Source organism: Plectropomus leopardus, chromosome 13 (genome assembly GCF_008729295.1).
Source record: "Plectropomus leopardus isolate mb chromosome 13, YSFRI_Pleo_2.0, whole genome shotgun sequence".
Taxonomy (NCBI): Eukaryota; Metazoa; Chordata; class Actinopteri; order Perciformes; family Serranidae; genus Plectropomus; species Plectropomus leopardus.
The window spans coordinates 28290384-28309718 of NC_056475.1; the positions used below are offsets into that span (position 1 = coordinate 28290384).

The following is a 19335-nucleotide window of genomic DNA, read 5'->3' on the forward strand; positions in this document are numbered from 1 at the left end:
AGTTTCTCCCAAATTGTGTGCTCAAATTGGTCAAAATCTGTTGCAACGAGCACTTGCACCTTTGCCAAAACATCCATCCTATTGACAGTTAAGCCATATCAAGATGTTGGTTTAATAGCATAATTTTTTACACAGATGAACATGCACAATAAAAGGCCCTGTCTACATTTATATAGAAATGTACCTCTGCACTTTCACAGGCAAACAGATTTTCAGGTTACTAAAACAGTAATTTTTGGAAACTCTGCCATTCCATGTGGACATGTAAAACACAACGTTTTGGGAACAATGACATCATCTCCATGTCTTTATTGCCCATTCTTGCTTTGTGTAATGTGCGAGCGCCATAAGCATTTCCAGAGCACAAATGAATTGTCAAGCTGCATCCCCTTAAGATAAAATCCACTACAACATAAGATGTAAGAGTCAGGACTTTTTTTTTTTTTACCATGGCAACCGCATCTAGATGTTATGACAAGAAGGGCAACTTCTGGCAATAATGGTTGACAGTGTGTTTTGTGATGTATTTGTCATTTGTGGTCATGTATGTTACTGTTTAGATCTCCAGTGCAAATCTGCAATATGACACACTTCCTCATATTCAAAATGTCATTATGAAATCATGCAAATCTGTTTTTTTTCCTTCCTTTTCCATGTTTTTTGGTCTTTGTGTTTATTTATCTCTTATACATGAATGTTAAATTATTATTTTCTTTAATTACTTGCACCATGGGTTTCCTCACCATGGGTAGAGGAAAGTGGGCGTAATTGCATAATGAACTGTCATCAATCTATTTCTGTAAAATCAAGCAAAACACCCCAAAATTATGTTATTTGCAAAAAATTATGCAAATAGGAAATTTCTTCTTTTTTTCAGTTTTAAGTACCTCTGATGTCAATGTTGTTGCCCTTGTCCCTCAATTTTATGAGGAAATTCATACTGTATGTTTAGAAATATGACACCGGGCAAGTTTTAATCACAAGTCAAAGTGCAATATTTGCAACATGCACAATAGAATACAATTTGTACATTTCAGGAATAAATCATCAATGGCATTTTAAGAACACAGTTTGGGAAAGGTATACACAATTGCATTTGGTACATGTACAAATGAAACAATTTTTTATTGCTGCCGCATTGTGTAAGCTATTTAAATTAAAGTGAGTCAACTACATATTTAAGTAGAAGAGACCTTTCAATTGATTATTTATAAGGCTATCTCTAGAATATGTAGCAATATTAATAAATTAAAGATTCATTCCAATTGTTATATAAATATGCTTTTAAAAGTTAGATTTTATCAAGAAAACTCAATCAATTAATTACTTAATCAAAGTTTTTAGCTTTTAATTGTGTACAGAAGAGTTCCTGTCTTTCTCGATGAAGTGCTCTTATAATGCGGCTTCTAAGCAGGAAGAGTGAGTTTTACCATCAGATTAAGGACTACTATAACATACTGTAAGCACTGTAATTGATCCTATACCCTGCAATTGAAAGCTGTATAGCTGAGGTATTGAATTAAGTTATGAGTGTCCCCGCTATGTGGGTCAAAGCTGCATGACAGTCACAGTTGAGGCCTACCACACACTTGAAACACAAAGTACAGAACGACGTATAAAAAGTCCTGCTTTACCTCTACACTAAAGCACATTGTACAGACCTGTTAACAGTTTTCTACATCGACAACCTGTTAAATGACTATATGCAAAAACATCGTGTCACTTCACGTTTTTCGCCCCTCGTTTGGCGGTTGTGTCTGCAGTGAGTTGCGTCCGCCCGCTCAGTTGAAGGCTGGGTTTCGGACACCAGACAGTGCGCTGACGGGAGCGCTCTTGCCTTTGAGGAGGGTGAGGGAGAAGATGAAGAAGCAAACACTCATAACGCCCAAGATGATGATGCCGGAGATGAGCGCGCTCGTCACTGTGTTCATCTGAAACACGGGAGCTTTCAGATGGGCTGCAGCAACACAGACACAAAAAACAAATCTGTTTCTGCCAGCTTTTCAATAGTTGCTTTTCGCCGTGAATGCAAAACTCCCCCACACAGGAGGAGCTATAAAGGATGCAAAAACAGATACTGGTTTGTTTATCTTGTCCCTACGAGAAATCCAACAACTTTTAATGCCACGCTGAGATATTTCCAGCTCAGCTACGCTGGTGTTTGATAGCACAAAATTATTCAGGCATCTAAAACACCAGGAATCAAACAACATCGACATTCAATCAGGGGGAAGAAAAATCCATCAGAACGGCAGATATCAATTTCTTCACTGACATTAGAGTCAAATAGAGCAGAACATAACAAAGCAACAAGACAAGCTGCATTTGGAGCCAAGAACAAGTGAAAGTTATGCTTGTTGGTCAGAAAGGGCTCAAGGGGAGGCGATGTAACAATTTGGGGAAGTATTCAGCATATGACTTTCTACAATACACTGAGCTCCTCACTCCTTCTCTCTGTCTCTCTTCATTTTAAAACATTCATGTCCTGTTACTGCACATCACTAATGTTTCTTCTCTGGAGCCTTTGCGCTCCCCTGTCTCACAGTTTTTCTCGGATTGCGGCTGCGCCTGGATCACGGTCATGGTTACACTGAAGCCGTGGTCCTGCCTGATACCCACTACTTCTGCTGTTATTATTTTTCATACTCCAATTATTATTATACATATAGTGTACTTATTTTTATATACATATACTATCATATCTTAATTAGTTTAAGCTTAATTAATACATATAACATATGTACTATCATAAACTATTATTATAGATATTTTTTTATTATTATTGTTACAGTTGTTATTGTTTTTGAAGGTATTTATTTTATTGATGGGGTTACTGTTTCTTAGTATTCCTAGAAATTGCCTGATTTATTTGCATTAATTAATTTTAAATCTGTGATCAACCTTGTAAAGCACTCCATAACTTTGTTTCAAAAAGCAACTTTATAAAAAAAGTTGCTTTTTAAGTTGTTGCTTATCTGCTGAGGGGGTCCAAGGACATAGGGATGCCGTATGCTGTAGATGTTACCTTTGAGGTAAGTTGTGATTAGTGATACTGGGCTTTATCAATAAAGTTGAACTGAATCAATCTGAAAATTTATGAGAGTTTGTTAAGTTATCTGTTGTTAAACATGAACCCCAATTACTTAAATGAATCAACAATGTGCACCATTTTTTGGATTCTTCGTCTACTGGAAGCATGCCAAGAAAAACAAATTTTTCTTCAGGGATTCAAGGTAACACTGCTTGTATAACTGATACATAAATGGTCATTTTGTGGATCAAGTATTTCTTTAATCCTTTGAAATGTGAGCAAATTAGCTTGATTTCATACAAAAACATGGAAAGAAGGCAGTGAGCAACCTAAGAAGAAATGACCAACAATTAACAAGAAATTAGTAAAATGTACAAGAAAATAACCAGAAACAGAAAGAAAGAAAGAAAGAAAGAAAGAAAGAAAGAAAGAAAGAAAGTAAAAAAGAAAGAAAACCTTGAAAATGGGACATATTTTTAAATACGCAATTATGATATTTGCAAATATAGTTTTTCTCTAGCTTGTTTCTTTTTTTTCTCTAGACATTTCCCTTTTTTAGAATAATTCTCTGAATCTACTAATTTCTTGCAGTTTGTGAAACATTTCCTCCTAAGTTACTCATTGCCTTTTTTTCTGTGTTTTTGAAAAAAAAAAATCTCACTAATTTGTTTCAAGTTCAAAGGTTTAAACACTTGTGAAAGGCATCTAAAAGCAGCATAAAAAGTGATGTGGCTCTAGGTTTTAAAAGGTTAATGTAACTCATATCATGCATTGAACATTGCAGGATTATAGGATGCAATAGCGAAGAAAAGTATGAGAGGCATTTTCCTTCAATTTGAAGGCTTTTACTATCTTAAAAAGCTGCCTTTCAAATTATAAAAATGCAATAACCCTTTAAAAGTGTCATTCTACACAGAAGACAGAATGTGGAGGCTTACCCAGTTGAGAGTTGTTGGTTGGCGTTTCATCTGTGAAGAAAAAGTAAAGGGCTTTTAAGGTGAACAACATAACATTGGGCAATGTGTGTTGATAATTTCTTATACAGTACATGAGTCAACAAGATGCCTTCAGGCGCTCTTGACCACCTAGGTAACAGTTAAATTCTCACCATCAAACATGCAACTTTTCAAGAGAACCTTTTAATACATCCAATCTGAAAATCATTAACAACTTTTGGAATTGTTAGAAATCACAGCAAAGAGGAAGAAATGCAAACTTTTAAAGAATTAAAAGAGCTTTTGTATGAGGTTTCAAGCAGAAAGAAAAGGCGCCTCAGACAGTAGAAGGGCTGTGTTGATAATGTCAGGAAGATAAGAGCAGCAGGAGGGAAGCAGAAACTGAGGGAAAATGAAGAACAGAGAAAGAGGAGGAGGAATGATATTAAACTGTACCACTCCGAGTGATGATGGGCCCGGCAGTCAGGACGGCATTCCCAGTAGCAGCGTTTGATTCCTTTCCTTCTGAGACATCTCTCTTTTTCCTGCTGCCACAGATCTATGAAACAAAGAGAGACATGGCGAAACCCCTCTGATGTGTCATGACAATCAGGAGATATACATACTGGATGGTTGATATAAGATATTAATGCTGTATTTTTACATTTTATGAGTGGATTTTTGTACTTTTCTGGGTTATATCAACATATAACATATAGAAATGTTTTGATTTTAAAACGGCACTGAATGTGTCTGATGATTTAAATGCATTTTTCCCATTTCTTCTTCCTCATAACATATTCACATGTAGTGATTTATGATATTAATGTAAAAAGGATGAAGAAACAGAACAGCATCCTCTCAGAGAGTGCACTGACTGAAGGTAGGGACTATCTGTAACTGTATAGCATGTAGATTAAAATGATCCCTCTGTTGCTGTCACTGAAGTATTGTTTTGAAATGTAAGCAGTCACTTGAGAGGGAGGAATATGAATTGCCTGCCTCTGTAAAATCTGACAAATACATCTGACATTTTTCTTAATTGGCAGAAAAGATCAAGCATTTTTACTTTGAAGGGAGACTTATTTTTCTTCATAAACTCTGGGAATATTTGCAATGAAATAGATTAAATCTGACTAAAAATTCAGCACGTCAATAAACACCTCAAAATAATATACAGACCCGGACAGTATGAATAATGTAATCAATACTTCCTTATAATAATTTGAAATTCAGATTTTGTTACAACTAGAAACCAATGAGCAGCCTGGCATCCTGACTGAGTAATTGCTTTTGCAAGATTATCAGTGGCGGAATTCAGATTCTTTACTTAAGTGAAAGCACCACAACAACCATGTGAAAAGAAAATTTAAAAAAAACCCAACAAAACAAAACAATCAAACAAACAAAAAAAAAACACTACAAATTCTGCACTCAAGTTCCAAACTAAAGGGGAACTACGCCCATTTTTAAAATTCATAAATGCTATTCCCATAAGTCAACATGAACAACTCTCTTCCAAATCCAGAATCTAAAGTGCTAAAAGTCGAATTTATGGTGTCATCAGGTTTAGTGTGTGGAGCTGCTCCACAGAGAGGTGAAAGATGACACTGGGAGCCACCAGGGGAATGTTCTGGGTATATGGGAATATTTTCTGTTACAGAACTGAGAACATTACCATAGAAAAAGTTCATTTGGGCATGCATTCATTGTCTATGAAACGGTTCCACTTTAAACTTAAAGCTTAATAGTTTGAGACTTAATGCTCTGGTTTCTGGTTTTGAGAGAGAGTAGCACATATTCAAACATTTGATTGAACTTTTCTAGATCACATTAATATACTGAAATTCTTAGTTTAGCTGGTGTTCCCCTTTAAATAAAAGAAAACAAATGCAAAATATGCAACAGTACACAATGTAAAATAGCAAAAGTAAAAGTGTTAATGTAGAATGATCCAGTGTTATATTGGTATACATTATATGATTATTAGTGATGAAAAGTTCTAATCTAAAACTCCACAATTTTACATACTGTTGGGTAGTTTGATTCATTAAACTACATCATATTTAATGAGGTAGTTAGTGGTAAATCTTCCTTTTGTAAACTTAGGCAGCCGCCTAGGACTACCCAGATGGGGGCACAAAAAATAATGTTGTTTCTTTATATTCTAAATGAAATGTACAAAAGGGATATAGTGAAGTGGAGCTTGCAGAACATTAGTGCAAGGGAAAAGGAAAAGACAAAAGCCATCTTTGCCGTAGTACAAAAACATAAGGAAGACAAACCTCACAAATTTGCACATACTGTTTTTTTGTTGTTGGTTATTAGTCATTATGGTCAGTTATGTTGTTGTGTTGATTTCTCATTAGTTCTTGTTCATGTTATTAATAAATGCAATAAATATAACAGACAATAGTAGTAGAGTACTACTACTACTAATAATAATAATCATTATTATTAGTAGTAGTAGTACTAGTAGTAGTATTTCTTGGGAGGGTCCAGGGTGCCAAATGTCCTGGGTCCGGCTCTGGAGATAATATTATGTTTTGTATTTAAAATCTTAATCTGCAACTTAACTGGTAATGCTAATTAGGAAACTACAACACTTATTAGTGAGAATAAAGCAACAAAAAATGGAATACTTAGGTAAAGTACCTCAGAACTGTACTTAGACAGTAGTTGAGAAAATTTAAATGAATAAACTTTTCTCCTCTGATAATTATGTGTATGAGTGAATGTTTGGATGGTGAGTCTCTTGTCACAAGCTTCCATCATAAAACCAAAATGTAAATGTAGATGTAGATTAAGAGCAATAGTAACAAAATATGTGTGTAACATTCTATCCTATAGTTAGTCATGTTAAGTGTGAAAGTGTCCTTTGTTTGACTCACTGGCATGAGCATTGGGCAGTCATCTGCTCGACACAGCTTGGTGACGCAGTGCAGGAAGACGGTGGACATCTTCTGGTTTTTGTGCTTCACAAAGCGAAATACTTCAAAGGCAAAGCGGCCCATTTGGCTCTTTCCGTTTTCAAAGACGGCGGTTTGGGGGTCTTTTTCACAGCTGGCTCAGGGAGGAAATCCACAAAGATTTATTAGAAATGAGCGCAACAGAAATATATAAACTGAAAAAAAAAAAAGATCTGTTTTAAATTTGACTTACCTAAAGAAAAGGTCATAGCGGAGGTCATCGTTAGGGTTCCCAGAGGGCGTGGTGTAACAGTAGTCCATGAGAACATTCCATCTATTCAACATTAATAAAGATTAGTAAATACAGTTCATGAACTTAAATGCAAATGAGATCATGGAGATAGAATTCGTTAATCAGACATTGTGGTGGCACATCGCTCACCTCTCCTGGTAGGTGGAAAGAAGACAGCCAACAAAAATATCTTTCTGTTTTCAATAGATAAAATATTTATGTGCCACCCTATCTCCTAGAACTAACATTTATACTTATTTGTTTACCCAATTATGTTTTGCAATACATTTAGGCAACAAATGTAAGCCATGGAGAAATGTCAAGATGTTTGGTGGTTGTGATGACTATAAAGCCTCTTTTCCACTACACAAAAAAACTGCTTACGCGTGCTTACATCTGGCTTTTTAATGTAATGGGAAAGGTTACAATCGGCATTCACCCCCAAATCCAATGACTATGCAGTAGACACTGATATTTATTGCCAACAGCCCTGATTGGCATTGATAGGAAATTCAACACCCGGGTGGATGCTCTACTTGTAGCCTCTTAACCGTCTGTCAGTCCCTGTCCAGGTAGAGCTCAAATATCAATCCAAATTAGTCTGCACTGAGTTCGAAAGAGCCTGAATAAATAAGAAATACATAAAACGATGTAACTGCCATAAAATTTTCACTGGCCTCCATGCCGCTTTCTACTGTTTATCTGTTGTCCAGCCTGTCTGTGACTTACAGAGAGACACACAAAAACAAAAAAAAAAATCCACACACAGAAAGGCATACTTATCTGCTGCAGAGCCGTGTACATTACTCTGCACTACTGGCAGTGGGAATGGAGTCTATAGCCTTATTTTAGTGGATTTACCTACATGCACTAATTTTGGTGGAAAAGGGGTATCGATACCTGAGACACAGGTTAACATGTTGAGGACCCCTTATAGCACTTTGCTTAGGGATAGGAAAGGTGATGGCTTTGCTAAAATGTTACAGTAAAGTACATAACTTGTTTTCAAGTCAATTTTGCATTTTTCAATAGTTTGAGTACTCAAAAATGTGTTTTGCTCATTGTTCCTTCATTTTGATTTTGACACTAAAAGGCTGTTGTCACACCCATCTGCTGAGGGAGAAAAGGTTCTGTGTGCAGTTTAACACATGGACTTGCCAGAAGGATTTTTGTCATATTTTGAAACCAATTGTGGTCCCATGTGCACTTACAAAAGTGTGATGTGGAAACTTGAAGCCTCAAGAGCACATAGGAGACAGCTTGTGTCCAGCAATTAAACTTTGGAAACAAACAACATTTGCATATTTATAGAATAATAATTAACAGCATTTCTTCATTATGTTAATAGAAAACATAATCCGAGTGGCATACTTTCACGGCAGATTTGCTGTTGCAATTAGTAGTACATTAACATATTTCTAGGCGACAGATTAGACATGTGGCAAAGACTGAGGTAATTTATTCTGGTGATTTAGGAGAGGGTGGTAAGATAAACTACCTGTATCGTCCTCATATTTACACCCTTCCTTCAGGAAAAGTCACTTCCCCACCCACCAACAGCCCTACAGACATGATCAAATGACCAGGGCTGGGCTGGGACAAAAAACAAGAATGAACACTGACTATTTGACCCAGGCCGGCTCATGTCAAAAACATTGACTTATCTTGCTCTCCCTTTTTGTTAACGTTTACTATAGTCATTCTGTGGTTCTCTGCCACTAACCGAAAAAGATGTTTCCCATCATATTAAAGCTGTGTTATATTTATCTTTCAATAACAATGTTAAAAGTTCATTTTAAATGTGTCACCGACCTAAAACATAACATAAGAGAACATATAAAATAGCACCCCCTAACCATTATAAACTCAATCCTTTTTATAGGCTAGATTGTTTGGACCCAAATATTTCAATTATTTGTGTCAATAAAATACCTAATTAACTGGGTGCACAGCAAGAGAAGGATGCGTCTGACTGAGTTTAGTCTGAGCAACCAGCAAGTCGCTAAAAAGGTCTGAATAGTCTGGGTTAAAAGCTTTTTATAGTTCTTTTTATTTATTGCCACAGGCTCTGATTGGCATTGATGGGAAATACAACACCCAGATAGACGCTCTAATTTTATCCACTTAACCGGCGAAACGCAAAATACCATCCATCTCCATTAAAGCAGTGCTCAAACATCGATCCAAATTAGTCTCCACTGAGTCCCAGAGAGACTAAATAAGTAAGAGATATATAAAAAGAAGTAATCAGCATAAAGTTTTCACTGGCCTCCATGCTGCTTTCTAAAAAGAAAGAAAAACCCACACAAAGAAAGGCATACTTGTCTGCTATAGAGACGTGTAAGCAACTCTGCTCCACTGGTGATGCGATCTATAGTCTTATTGTAGCAGGTTTAAAAAAACTAGCTTTTTGTATATTGTTTGGACCCAAATATTTTCATTGCTTGTGTCAAAAAATAACTAACTGGGTGCACAGCAAGAGAAGAGAGCCTCTTACTGAGTTTAATCCAAGCAGCCTGCAATTTGAAGGGTTTGAATATTCTGGGTTAAAGGTTTTTATTTTGTCCACAATTTCTGTGTGCTTCCCTTGCATTTTTTCTTATTCATTTTGACGCTCTCTCTGTTGCAGATGCTGTTCAATGAAGGCACTGAGCTCAATGGGAGAAGGGTTTAAAGATGTGATTTGGCCAGCCCAATGTCAACTAAGAAAAAAGACCTAATGGGCTGATCTACCTGTTTAATGGATCAGTTGGATAACAACAACCAAAAACGAGTTGTGAGGTTGTGATGGACCCAAAGGCATGTTGTCCTGCTGGGAAAAGTGCCCAATCTGCCAGAAGGCCAGACCACCCTTGTGAAAGACTACATACAAAGGCTAAACATAACCAAATCTGAGTCCTGTTCAAAACCAAAGGGGATAAATGTCTAAGTGGCAGAAGCAAATCCAATTTTGGAAGCAATAACAAAACATGATTGGATGCACTTATCCTTGCTGCCATTAGCCTTTTAAATAGCTCAGTGTTATTTTTAGATTGTAATGCATTTATATTTCATTGTTTGTCTGCTGGTTTCAACTCACTGCACAACAAATTGCCCCTTGGGATAATAAAGATATCCTTGGTCCCTAATTTTTTTTTTTTTTTTTTTGGTCCCTGATTTTTTAATCTAAGTGATTTCCCAGAAATGAGAAAAGAGCTGCTGCTACTGGTCATAAAATCTGTTCATCATAGAATTTAAAGTCAGAGAACTTCAGGGAATTTGATTATTTCTCTGGAGAGGGCAGGCATAAGCCAAAATGTGGAGGAAAGCAGGTCTCTGATATCTGAGAGAGGCTAAGTTCATTAAGCAGTTAGGTCGGGACCGGGACATGTTTAGGTCATGAGCGCTCTCAGACTTAACCATGGGAGGTCATAGAAAGGTTTAGGGTTCTTATTTATTATTTATATATCCCCTGTACTACACAAAAAAAATGTAAGGGCCAGCAGTGTATTGTACATATTGCACAAAAGTGTACCGTATGATTTTCATGCTGTTTCACTGATAGTGAGTATTTATGAAACGTTGCTGGAGTCATAAGATCAGAAAAAAAAGTTTAAGATCAAATACAGGTTAGCCACTGATTAAGTCATGGTCAAGACCAAAATTATAGATGCATCCCAACATTCAGTGTATCAATAGGAGCAGCTCACTGAACAATGAAAGTCCTTCTCAGGTGAACAAGGTGACACAGTTAGCAGCCTAAACCTGCAGTCCCAGGAGTATTTAAAAATCAGGCTGATTTTAAACTTACTTACAAACTGATTTTTTTTCCAAGTCAGGCTGCATTTTTCATTGAGAAGTAATTCATGGAAGTCCTATATCACAAATCAAAACATATTTATTTCATTTTTACTGTGACCTGGCATTACCTTAACCCTTTGAAACCGGCACAGACACCAGTTTTCTTGTGCTGCGTTCAGGCACTTTTCAATAGTATCAAAATATTTTAAACCTGAGGTAGTTCGCTGATTTCTTTCATAGACATGAAAAAGAGGCCTGAGTGACTTGGCAATAAATTTCCCACAAACTGAAGGAAATTAACAAAGCATGACAAAGAAATTACCTGAAAAGTTGCATCATAAAAGAGAGAGACAGAGAATTATTAGAAAAATAAAAAATGTCCAATGAACTCTAATTATAATTATTATGACTTTATATTTAAAATGATGTTATTTTTTTCTCTTTAATTTTAGCATTTTTTTTCTGTTCATTTCCTCATTCATTTTTCTTTTCTTTATCTTTTCTTATGCTTCAGGTAATTTTCTTGCACAATTTTTGTTCATTTCTTGTAAATTTTTGGGTCATTACTCATTAAGTTGCTTGTTACCTTTTTCCATGTTTTTGGAAGAATTCAAGCCAATCTGGTCAGGTTTCAAAAGGTTTATGTAAAAGCGGTTGAAACTCAGCGACACCTGTAGTGTGAAGAATAACTGTGTTTCAGTATGCGGCCTTCATCTGGGTCAGTTGTTCTTTATACTACAAGTGCTGCTGGAGTTTGTCAGACATTTTTCCCCGCTCCATGCACCAGATGAAGTCTTGCCAGAAGTTTTTACATCACCGAAAAATAGGTCATAGGTGTTGTTGTTCACGCTGTGCTGCAGCCAAATGTGTCATTTTACAGCCCTGTGCAGCCTATTGTTCTACACGCTCAGTTTGGGTGTGGGTCTCCTACACTGTACTTTTACTAATCACATTATTCCCATTAAAATAATCCAATAACCAGGCAGGGGACAAACTATAACAGACACCAAGTGAGATGGAAGCATTGTCTCCCTCTGATAAAACCTGTAGTTTTGGTGTGAATTCAGGCCTAATGGCTAGATGTTGACTGAATACCTCCTGTCCAGGTTAGAAGCTTTGACAGCTGCAAACACCCGTGTCTTCAGGGTCAGTCCTGCCATCGGGATGGACAGCTGCTGAATGTATGATGAGTCCTGCACAGAAACCACAATAGCATTTCAGCACATTTGTTACATTTCCTGACTCTGTCCCTCCATCTTATTGATACTGATTTATTCAGGTTCACTACACTTCATGAATCCCTGCATATCTATATATCTGGTTTCCACAGAATCCCATTTACTAGTGTGTGGTTCAAACTGACGTGAATTAAGAATAAGGTTTAACATGATCTGAGGGTTTATTGAGTATAATCTTCTGCCATTACAGGATTAAAGGTAATTTGCTGCCTACTTGGGCGGCATAAAAGGGTTTCTGAGCCTTTATCCTCCCCGTCTAATACATGTGTCATGTTACATGTTGCAATTGCAGATGTAAAAAGGTGCAGATTATCTTAACATAGCTGCAGAGCTTTGTGGGCACTTTGATGCATGTTGATTTAATATGACTTTGTCTCCAGTGCAATAGCTCAGGCTCCCCAATGCTGCAAAATAACATAAATTTAGACTTGTCTGATATGAACTTACATTGTAAAGCAGTAGATTCAACGTGCTGATGAAGGTACCATTGCTTTCCTTCACTGAGATTGCCGCTGCTGACCTTCAATGAAGAAAAAGAAAAGATTAGAGATGTCAAAAATCTTTTTTTTTCATCAGCAAATAATTATAAGCATAAGCATAAGCATAGTGTAGATGTGGCTTTACTTGATCATATTCACACTAGTAAAAATAACTTAAACACTTTCAAGCTGACACCAGACGTCAATGTGATGTCACCAAGACATTGGGTGTTAGGATGAAAATTGAGTTAATGATGTCTAACGACATTTCACTTGCAATTTTTGTGGACATTAACATTATAATGTTTTAGATGTTGGGTTTTATTCTCCTTACCTTACCTAAATGTTTTTACTCTTCATCAAGATGAAGTTGGTATAAGACGTTTGTATGTTCGTTTTTGGTGACTTAACACAACTAAAAAAAACAACAAAATATCAGTGACATGGGTTGTCAGTATTTAATGTCAAATTGGCATTAATCAATCAATTTATTTGTCATAAAACCATTAAAATATGATTTCAGTGAAATGAAATTGACGTTAGACGTCTGATGTCACAACCTAAATTCAAACAAATATCAGTTAAAGACGCTGGTGGCCAGCTGGATTGTGAAATATGAAGAAAGAAAGAAAAGAGCTCCAGAATCTTTCTGAAGCTAGGAATATTCATCTTTTGTTGACCCTTGGTCAGATAAAAAAAGTTCTATCAGCGCGCACATCCAAAAGCAGTAAAGACTAGGCTGCTGGATAGAAAACAAATAGATGCAAAATATAAAGTCCATATACTCGATAATGCACCCATGAACATTTATTACCTCCACATATGAGACGTTTCAGGCCCAAGCCCTTCTTCAGACAATATTTAAGGCCATGGAAATAAATGCATTATTGTTAACAAATATTTTTACCATCAACGGGGAGACAAAATAACAGAAATTCAGCATTGTAGTATATTGATTGCATATTGGAGGTGTTTCTTTTATTTTGCTCACAGAGATGGCATTATGATTCAAATTTGACATAATCACAAACTACAACCTCAGAAATGACCACACAGATGAATCAGCACCCCTCTGATACAGAGTCAACAAAAACTGAGCAGCGTTAATTTTTACGAAGACAATGATTTATTTCAGGCCTGATGCAGTGCATTGCAGACTGTCGCTACAGAGATGATGTTTAAAAGCAGTTTAGATCTCTGTTTCTGTTATGTTTGTCAATGTATAGATTGAATTGAAGAAACCGATATCTAGATCTAAATAGTGGTGTTAAGTTGAACAAACTTAAGATGGCACTTTGTGATAATTTGAGTACACTGAACTTAGGTACATGAGTAGATGAGTAGTAATTTTGACAAGCTTAAAATAGCACTTTGATTGTTTTTCAAATGCAACAATGTCAGTACACTTAACTTAGGTACATGAGTAGATGAATAGTAATTTTGACAAACATAGCATAGCATTTTATCTGATGTAATAATTTGAGTACACATAACTGAAGTGCATGAGGAGATTTGAATATTAATATTAATTTTGACAAACTTAAGATAGCACTTTGAGTGTTTTTCAAATGTAATAATTTTAGTACAATTAAGTGCACATGGAGACAGCAGTAAACTCAGAAAGACTTTGCAGCTTCATGCTTTACTTTTTTTGAGTTTTCTCAACTTTTCATTTTTACCTTCTTATCTTTTCACAGTGTAGTTAGTAAATTTTGCAACTTCAGCTACTCCACAACTGTACAATTCCTCCATTGCACCTTTTGTACATACATTTTGTGTTTTTTAAATTCTATTTATCATTTTATATTTTTGTTTTGCTTCTTCATATGTTATATTATGACTTATTCTGTTTAATTTTACAGTTTTTATTCCGCCTTTTTTTTTTTTTTTATTGTTTTGTACCAAAACACTGAGTCAAATTCCTTGTATATGTAAATGTACTTGGCAATAAAATCCGATTCTGATTCTGATTTTGGTATTTTGTCCGGTCCCTGTATTTCAGCTTTTATAAGAGTTTTAAATCTAATAGCACCAACACTTAGTTCAACTCATTTCATTTTACAGCCAGCTGGGTAAAGCACCCACCTAGATCACTTTTAAACCAGTTTAAGAAATGGAAGCGAGACTTACGAGGCCAGCTGTGTGTTGTTGACCAGGTATTCCAGAGGGTAACTGCAGCTGAACTTATAGAGCAGACCTGGCAGGTAGCTGATAATGGTAGGGGGATCAGGTGTGTCGATATAGCCTGATATGTTTCCAATCTGCACCAGTGACAGGTTCCCATAAGCATTGGGTCCTTGTGCTGTGGAGACCTGCAGCAAACAACATGAGCATGGGTTAACACTACCCCTCCTGGCTCGCTAACTGACCTCCATTATCTTACTGGGCACACCGAACAAGGGTTGATACCATCACTGCATGCTAATGCACCTCACTAATCCCCAAATCAATCCCTCTTTATCTAAGAACGAACCCTGCGGGAAGTGTCTCGTTCCATCCAGCTCTACACTTAGCAGAAACATGGGGGAGAGACAGCTCGCTCAGCAGAGATTCACTGTAAACTGTTTTTAAAGTTTTTTACTCATCATTCTGACAGGGCCTCAAAGATCCAGCAGCAGCCCTTGTGCCAAGATAATGAGTCGTTTCCATGCAGGATAAACACAACTTGTCATCATCAGTATGGATACTGTGAATGAGACAGCTGGCTGAGATAAGACGCATCTGATCTTTTTGCTGTTTTTTCAAGTTTTAACTTCAGTTTGTATTTGCTCTGTCTGTATTGATATAATTGTTGAGTCATCTAAGACTGACTCATTTTATGACAGTTTTCAGCAGGCAGTGTCAACTGGGATTTATTTCTGAGTCACCGCACAAACCTTACATTATCCACTTTTTACAGCAAACTAATGTATATTTGTATTGGCTTTATTTCCTCGAGGCTATTGGTATTTAAATCTTTCTGATATGTCTTAATAATCCACCAATGACATAACCATAACAATTAAAGCACCAAATATAATAACTGTCTTCTTACTCTCTGAACTTTTCTTTTACACATCAAAATGGCTGGTAAATAAAATAAAGGAATACACCAGTTTCACCAAAAATTAACATTGTGCATGGGCTTTTTAAACAAGGGTAAACCCTCTAAAAATAGACTATAGACTCCTTCCCATTGTCAGCAGAGCAGAACTATGTACAAGGCTCTGCAGCAGATGAGAACGCTTTTCTGTGTGTGTGGTATGTGGGTGTTTTTTTTTTTTTTTGTGACGTGTCCATTCAAAGTCGCGGACAGGCCAGAGAAAAGTAAACCATACAAAGCAGCATGGACGGAGGTCTGTGAAAACTTTACAGTGGTTACTTCTCTTTTTTTTTATTTACTTTATCAGTCTCTCTTTCTCTCAGTGCAGACTAATTTGGATTGATGTTTTAGTGCTGCTTAGGAAGAGATGGGTGGTAATCAGTGTTGTTGTGTCATTGCATCACGGCAGTTAAGGAGTTAAAATTAACGCGTTCACACAGATGTTGTGTTTCCATTAATCAGAGCCGGAGGTGAAAAATACCTGTGACTACTGCTGAGTCATTTGGCTCAGATGTGAATGCTGAGTGTACTCTTTCCCATTGCATTAAAAAGTCAGATGTTAGCGGGTGTTAGCAGGTTTTTTGTGCAGTGGAAATGAGGCTTACATGACTTTAACTTGCTTGAGGAATGGTAGATGTGGACCAAAATTATTCTGAAAGTCCAAAACATCCAGCTTTAACTTTCTGAATTAAAAACAACAACAACAACTTCAAGATTCAGTTTGTGTTCATGGTAGAAAAAAATTAAAAAGAATTTCTGTTAAATTCATCCATTATCAGACAAAGGAAATGTAAAATTGAGCCAGACTGCAACTTATTTAGTTGGTTATTTTAAATCAAATGATGTACGGCACTTGATGCTGGTTGCTAAAATGGGTTGAAAAATCTTAATAAATACAGGAGAGTCAGGCTCCCCCCAAATTGTTCTAAACTGTAAAAAGAAACAATTTGTTTTAAGTTGAAAAAGTTAGTGTTGGGACTGCCTTACATTTTTAAGTTGACAAAATTTGAGAAGACACGTTGAATCATTCCAAAACACCTCAACTTGTCTTCGAAGATTCAGTCAATTTCAAATTTTAAGGAAGCCTGGACACTAACTTTTTGTTTAAAATTAAAACAAATAGCCTCTTTTTATGGTGTAAGGGTTAAAGCATCAAATCCAGCTGCATCATCATCAGTAATACTGATACTGTAAAATCTGTAGAACAAGCAATTACACTATTCTTGCTTTACTTACCACCAGGGTATTTCCACAGGACTCCAGCGTGGCCAGGCTGATACTGAAAATGACTACAGTGGGAAACGTGTTGTTATTGATGAAACCACGGCAGTGGGCGTCTCCATGGCGACCGTTGAGGGCTAGGTCAGTGTCGGTGTAGCCAGAGAAGAGGACAGGACAGAAGTTGATCTTGAGGGTTATGGTCTGCACCCCACAGTACACACTGATGTCCCTCTCAGCTGCAAGACAGAGAGAGAGAAACAGACAAAAAAAGAAAAGGATCAATATTTGTTATATTGATGAAAGTAATTTTTTAAATTATAGTTTAGGAGAAAGTTCAGTTCTGGGTTTACACTCCAAAACCATCACATTAAATTTTGTTTTATTCACAAACCTGGAACTACGAAGCCCCTAAAGTGACTTTATGGAATGAAAAAATAGATAGAGGGGGAAAAAATAGTCACTATCAAATTGTTACCACTCACCAGCCACCCACCATTACGTTACAGAGGTAATTTATGGTAAGTTATGTGTTAAAGTTAACTAACACAGATCGCAAGTGTCTTGGGAGAATTTTTTTTCACCATGTAATTTTTTTTCACCATCTATTTTTTTCTTTCACCATCTATTTTTTTCTTTCACCATCAATTTCTTTTTATATTCTTTTATCTATTTTTTTCCTCCCACCATCTTTTTCTCTCCACCATGTCCCTTTAGGGGCTCCATTATGAACTGAAATGCGGACAAAACTTCATCATCTCGTCTTTGGAATATGAAGCTTTTTTGAGGAGAATTTTTCTTTAGAGAGACATTCACAAGTAAATTCCGTCCAGTGATTCTGAAAGAAAAAGTGTTGAGTTCCTCACCAGGGAAGCGGCTGTGAAAGTTGGCGTCACAGTTGTATCCATTGAATTGAGCTCCAACTGATAAGGTGTTACTAAACAGTAAAAGAATCAAAAATATATGTTCCATTTCAGCACCTGAAACAGAGCAAGAAGGAGCATGTTATGTAAGGAATCCAGCCTGTAAACTTCATCTGTCACTTCAGAAAATAACAGAAAGTGAAATCTATCATATATTTAATTATTTTTGCTAAGGAAAAAAAACCCAATTCTACTTCAAATGTGTTAATGTCAGAGGGGAAGATTTTCCCACAAGATTTCAGTTATCTCACAGCGGCTTTGACTTCAGAGGAACATCTTTCATACGCTTGCCAACGAGAATCAAAGCGGGAAAATGTCACATGGAATTATCTTTGAACACCTACAGCTTTGGCAGCAAAGTTATAAGAAATGCTGCTGGATAATGTGCTGATAAGTACGCTCATTTCATCAAGTATAATGGCTTATCACTGTGTGCACATCTCATTGTCCGCTGAAAACCTCTTATCGCACAATCGTTGTCAGTCACAGATACAGAGATTCAGTCCTGAGGAAAGAACGAAATTAAAGGAGTAATTGCACCAAGTTTGCAGCTAGCATCAGATGGTGATCCCAGCTGCTCCAGGTAAAAAGGCAGACCGTTGCTCCACAAGAAGCAGAACCACTCACCCTGGTTCCTGGAAGCCAGCAAGTCAGCGGTTCTCCATAAGCTTGGGACAGACGATGGAATGGTCCGCACAGCATCCCTACCCGGCAACTAGAAACAGAACTCGGGACCAGGGGGGGAAAAAGGGATCCTACACATAAGAGATTCATTATTTGAACATGTCAACAAAAAAGGGCTGTCCAGAGCGAACATGGGAAAGTCCATCAAATTTGAATGTGTTATACAAATCCTTTCACGTTCGCAGAAACATGAGCAGGTTTTGAAGTTTCCCACTCATATCCTTTCGGCCCAATCTGGCTGTGTCACTGCTCACAAATGGTTTGACGCCGCATGAGGTCCAGCAGCGGTGGGGGGGAGAATTATCTTTTCATCGCTCCAGTGGCCCTGGCCTGCTGACTGAGCCGTTCCTTTCTCCTCGGGCTGGTTGGGAAGTGCGGAGCCAACCACCCGGGCCCTTGGCCCCACGGAATCCACACTTTTCATGCTTTGTGTGCGGCAGTCCTCAGTCAGCACAGCAGCAGGCAATCTGCTCGGAGGGGCCGCGAGCTGCTGCCGGCCTCCTACCTGATCCCCCAAACTTTGATTCCTGGTCACTCCCACCACATAAAGAGAGCAAAGAGAAAGAAGGCAAAGTTCATGGAGTTTCAGGGGATTAGCCCGTCCTCGCTGTCCCATCTTCCATATGGACAGCAGTATATGTGATGGGCTCACCACAGAGTGGGCCAGACAAGAGGACACACAGGGATCCTGTGAATATGGAATATGAGATGAAAATGACATTGCAGTGGCAATTTCAAGCAAACTTCTCACTTTATAGGTCAAA

General features: G+C 37.2%; 1 protein-coding gene across 1 annotated transcript; it reads right to left on the reverse strand.

Moving 5' to 3' along the window:
* Nucleotides 1-1781: 1781 nt before the first annotated feature.
* zpld1a (zona pellucida-like domain containing 1a) lies at nucleotides 1782-18661 on the reverse strand. Its single transcript, XM_042499987.1, is given in 12 exon segments — nucleotides 1782-1957; nucleotides 3970-3999; nucleotides 4423-4525; nucleotides 6858-7029; nucleotides 7129-7209; nucleotides 12043-12140; nucleotides 12633-12705; nucleotides 14795-14976; nucleotides 16983-17203; nucleotides 17831-17944; nucleotides 18515-18598; nucleotides 18601-18661. Coding segments are annotated over 12 exon segments (1395 nt in total).
* Between the last annotated feature and the right edge of the window lie 674 nt (nucleotides 18662-19335).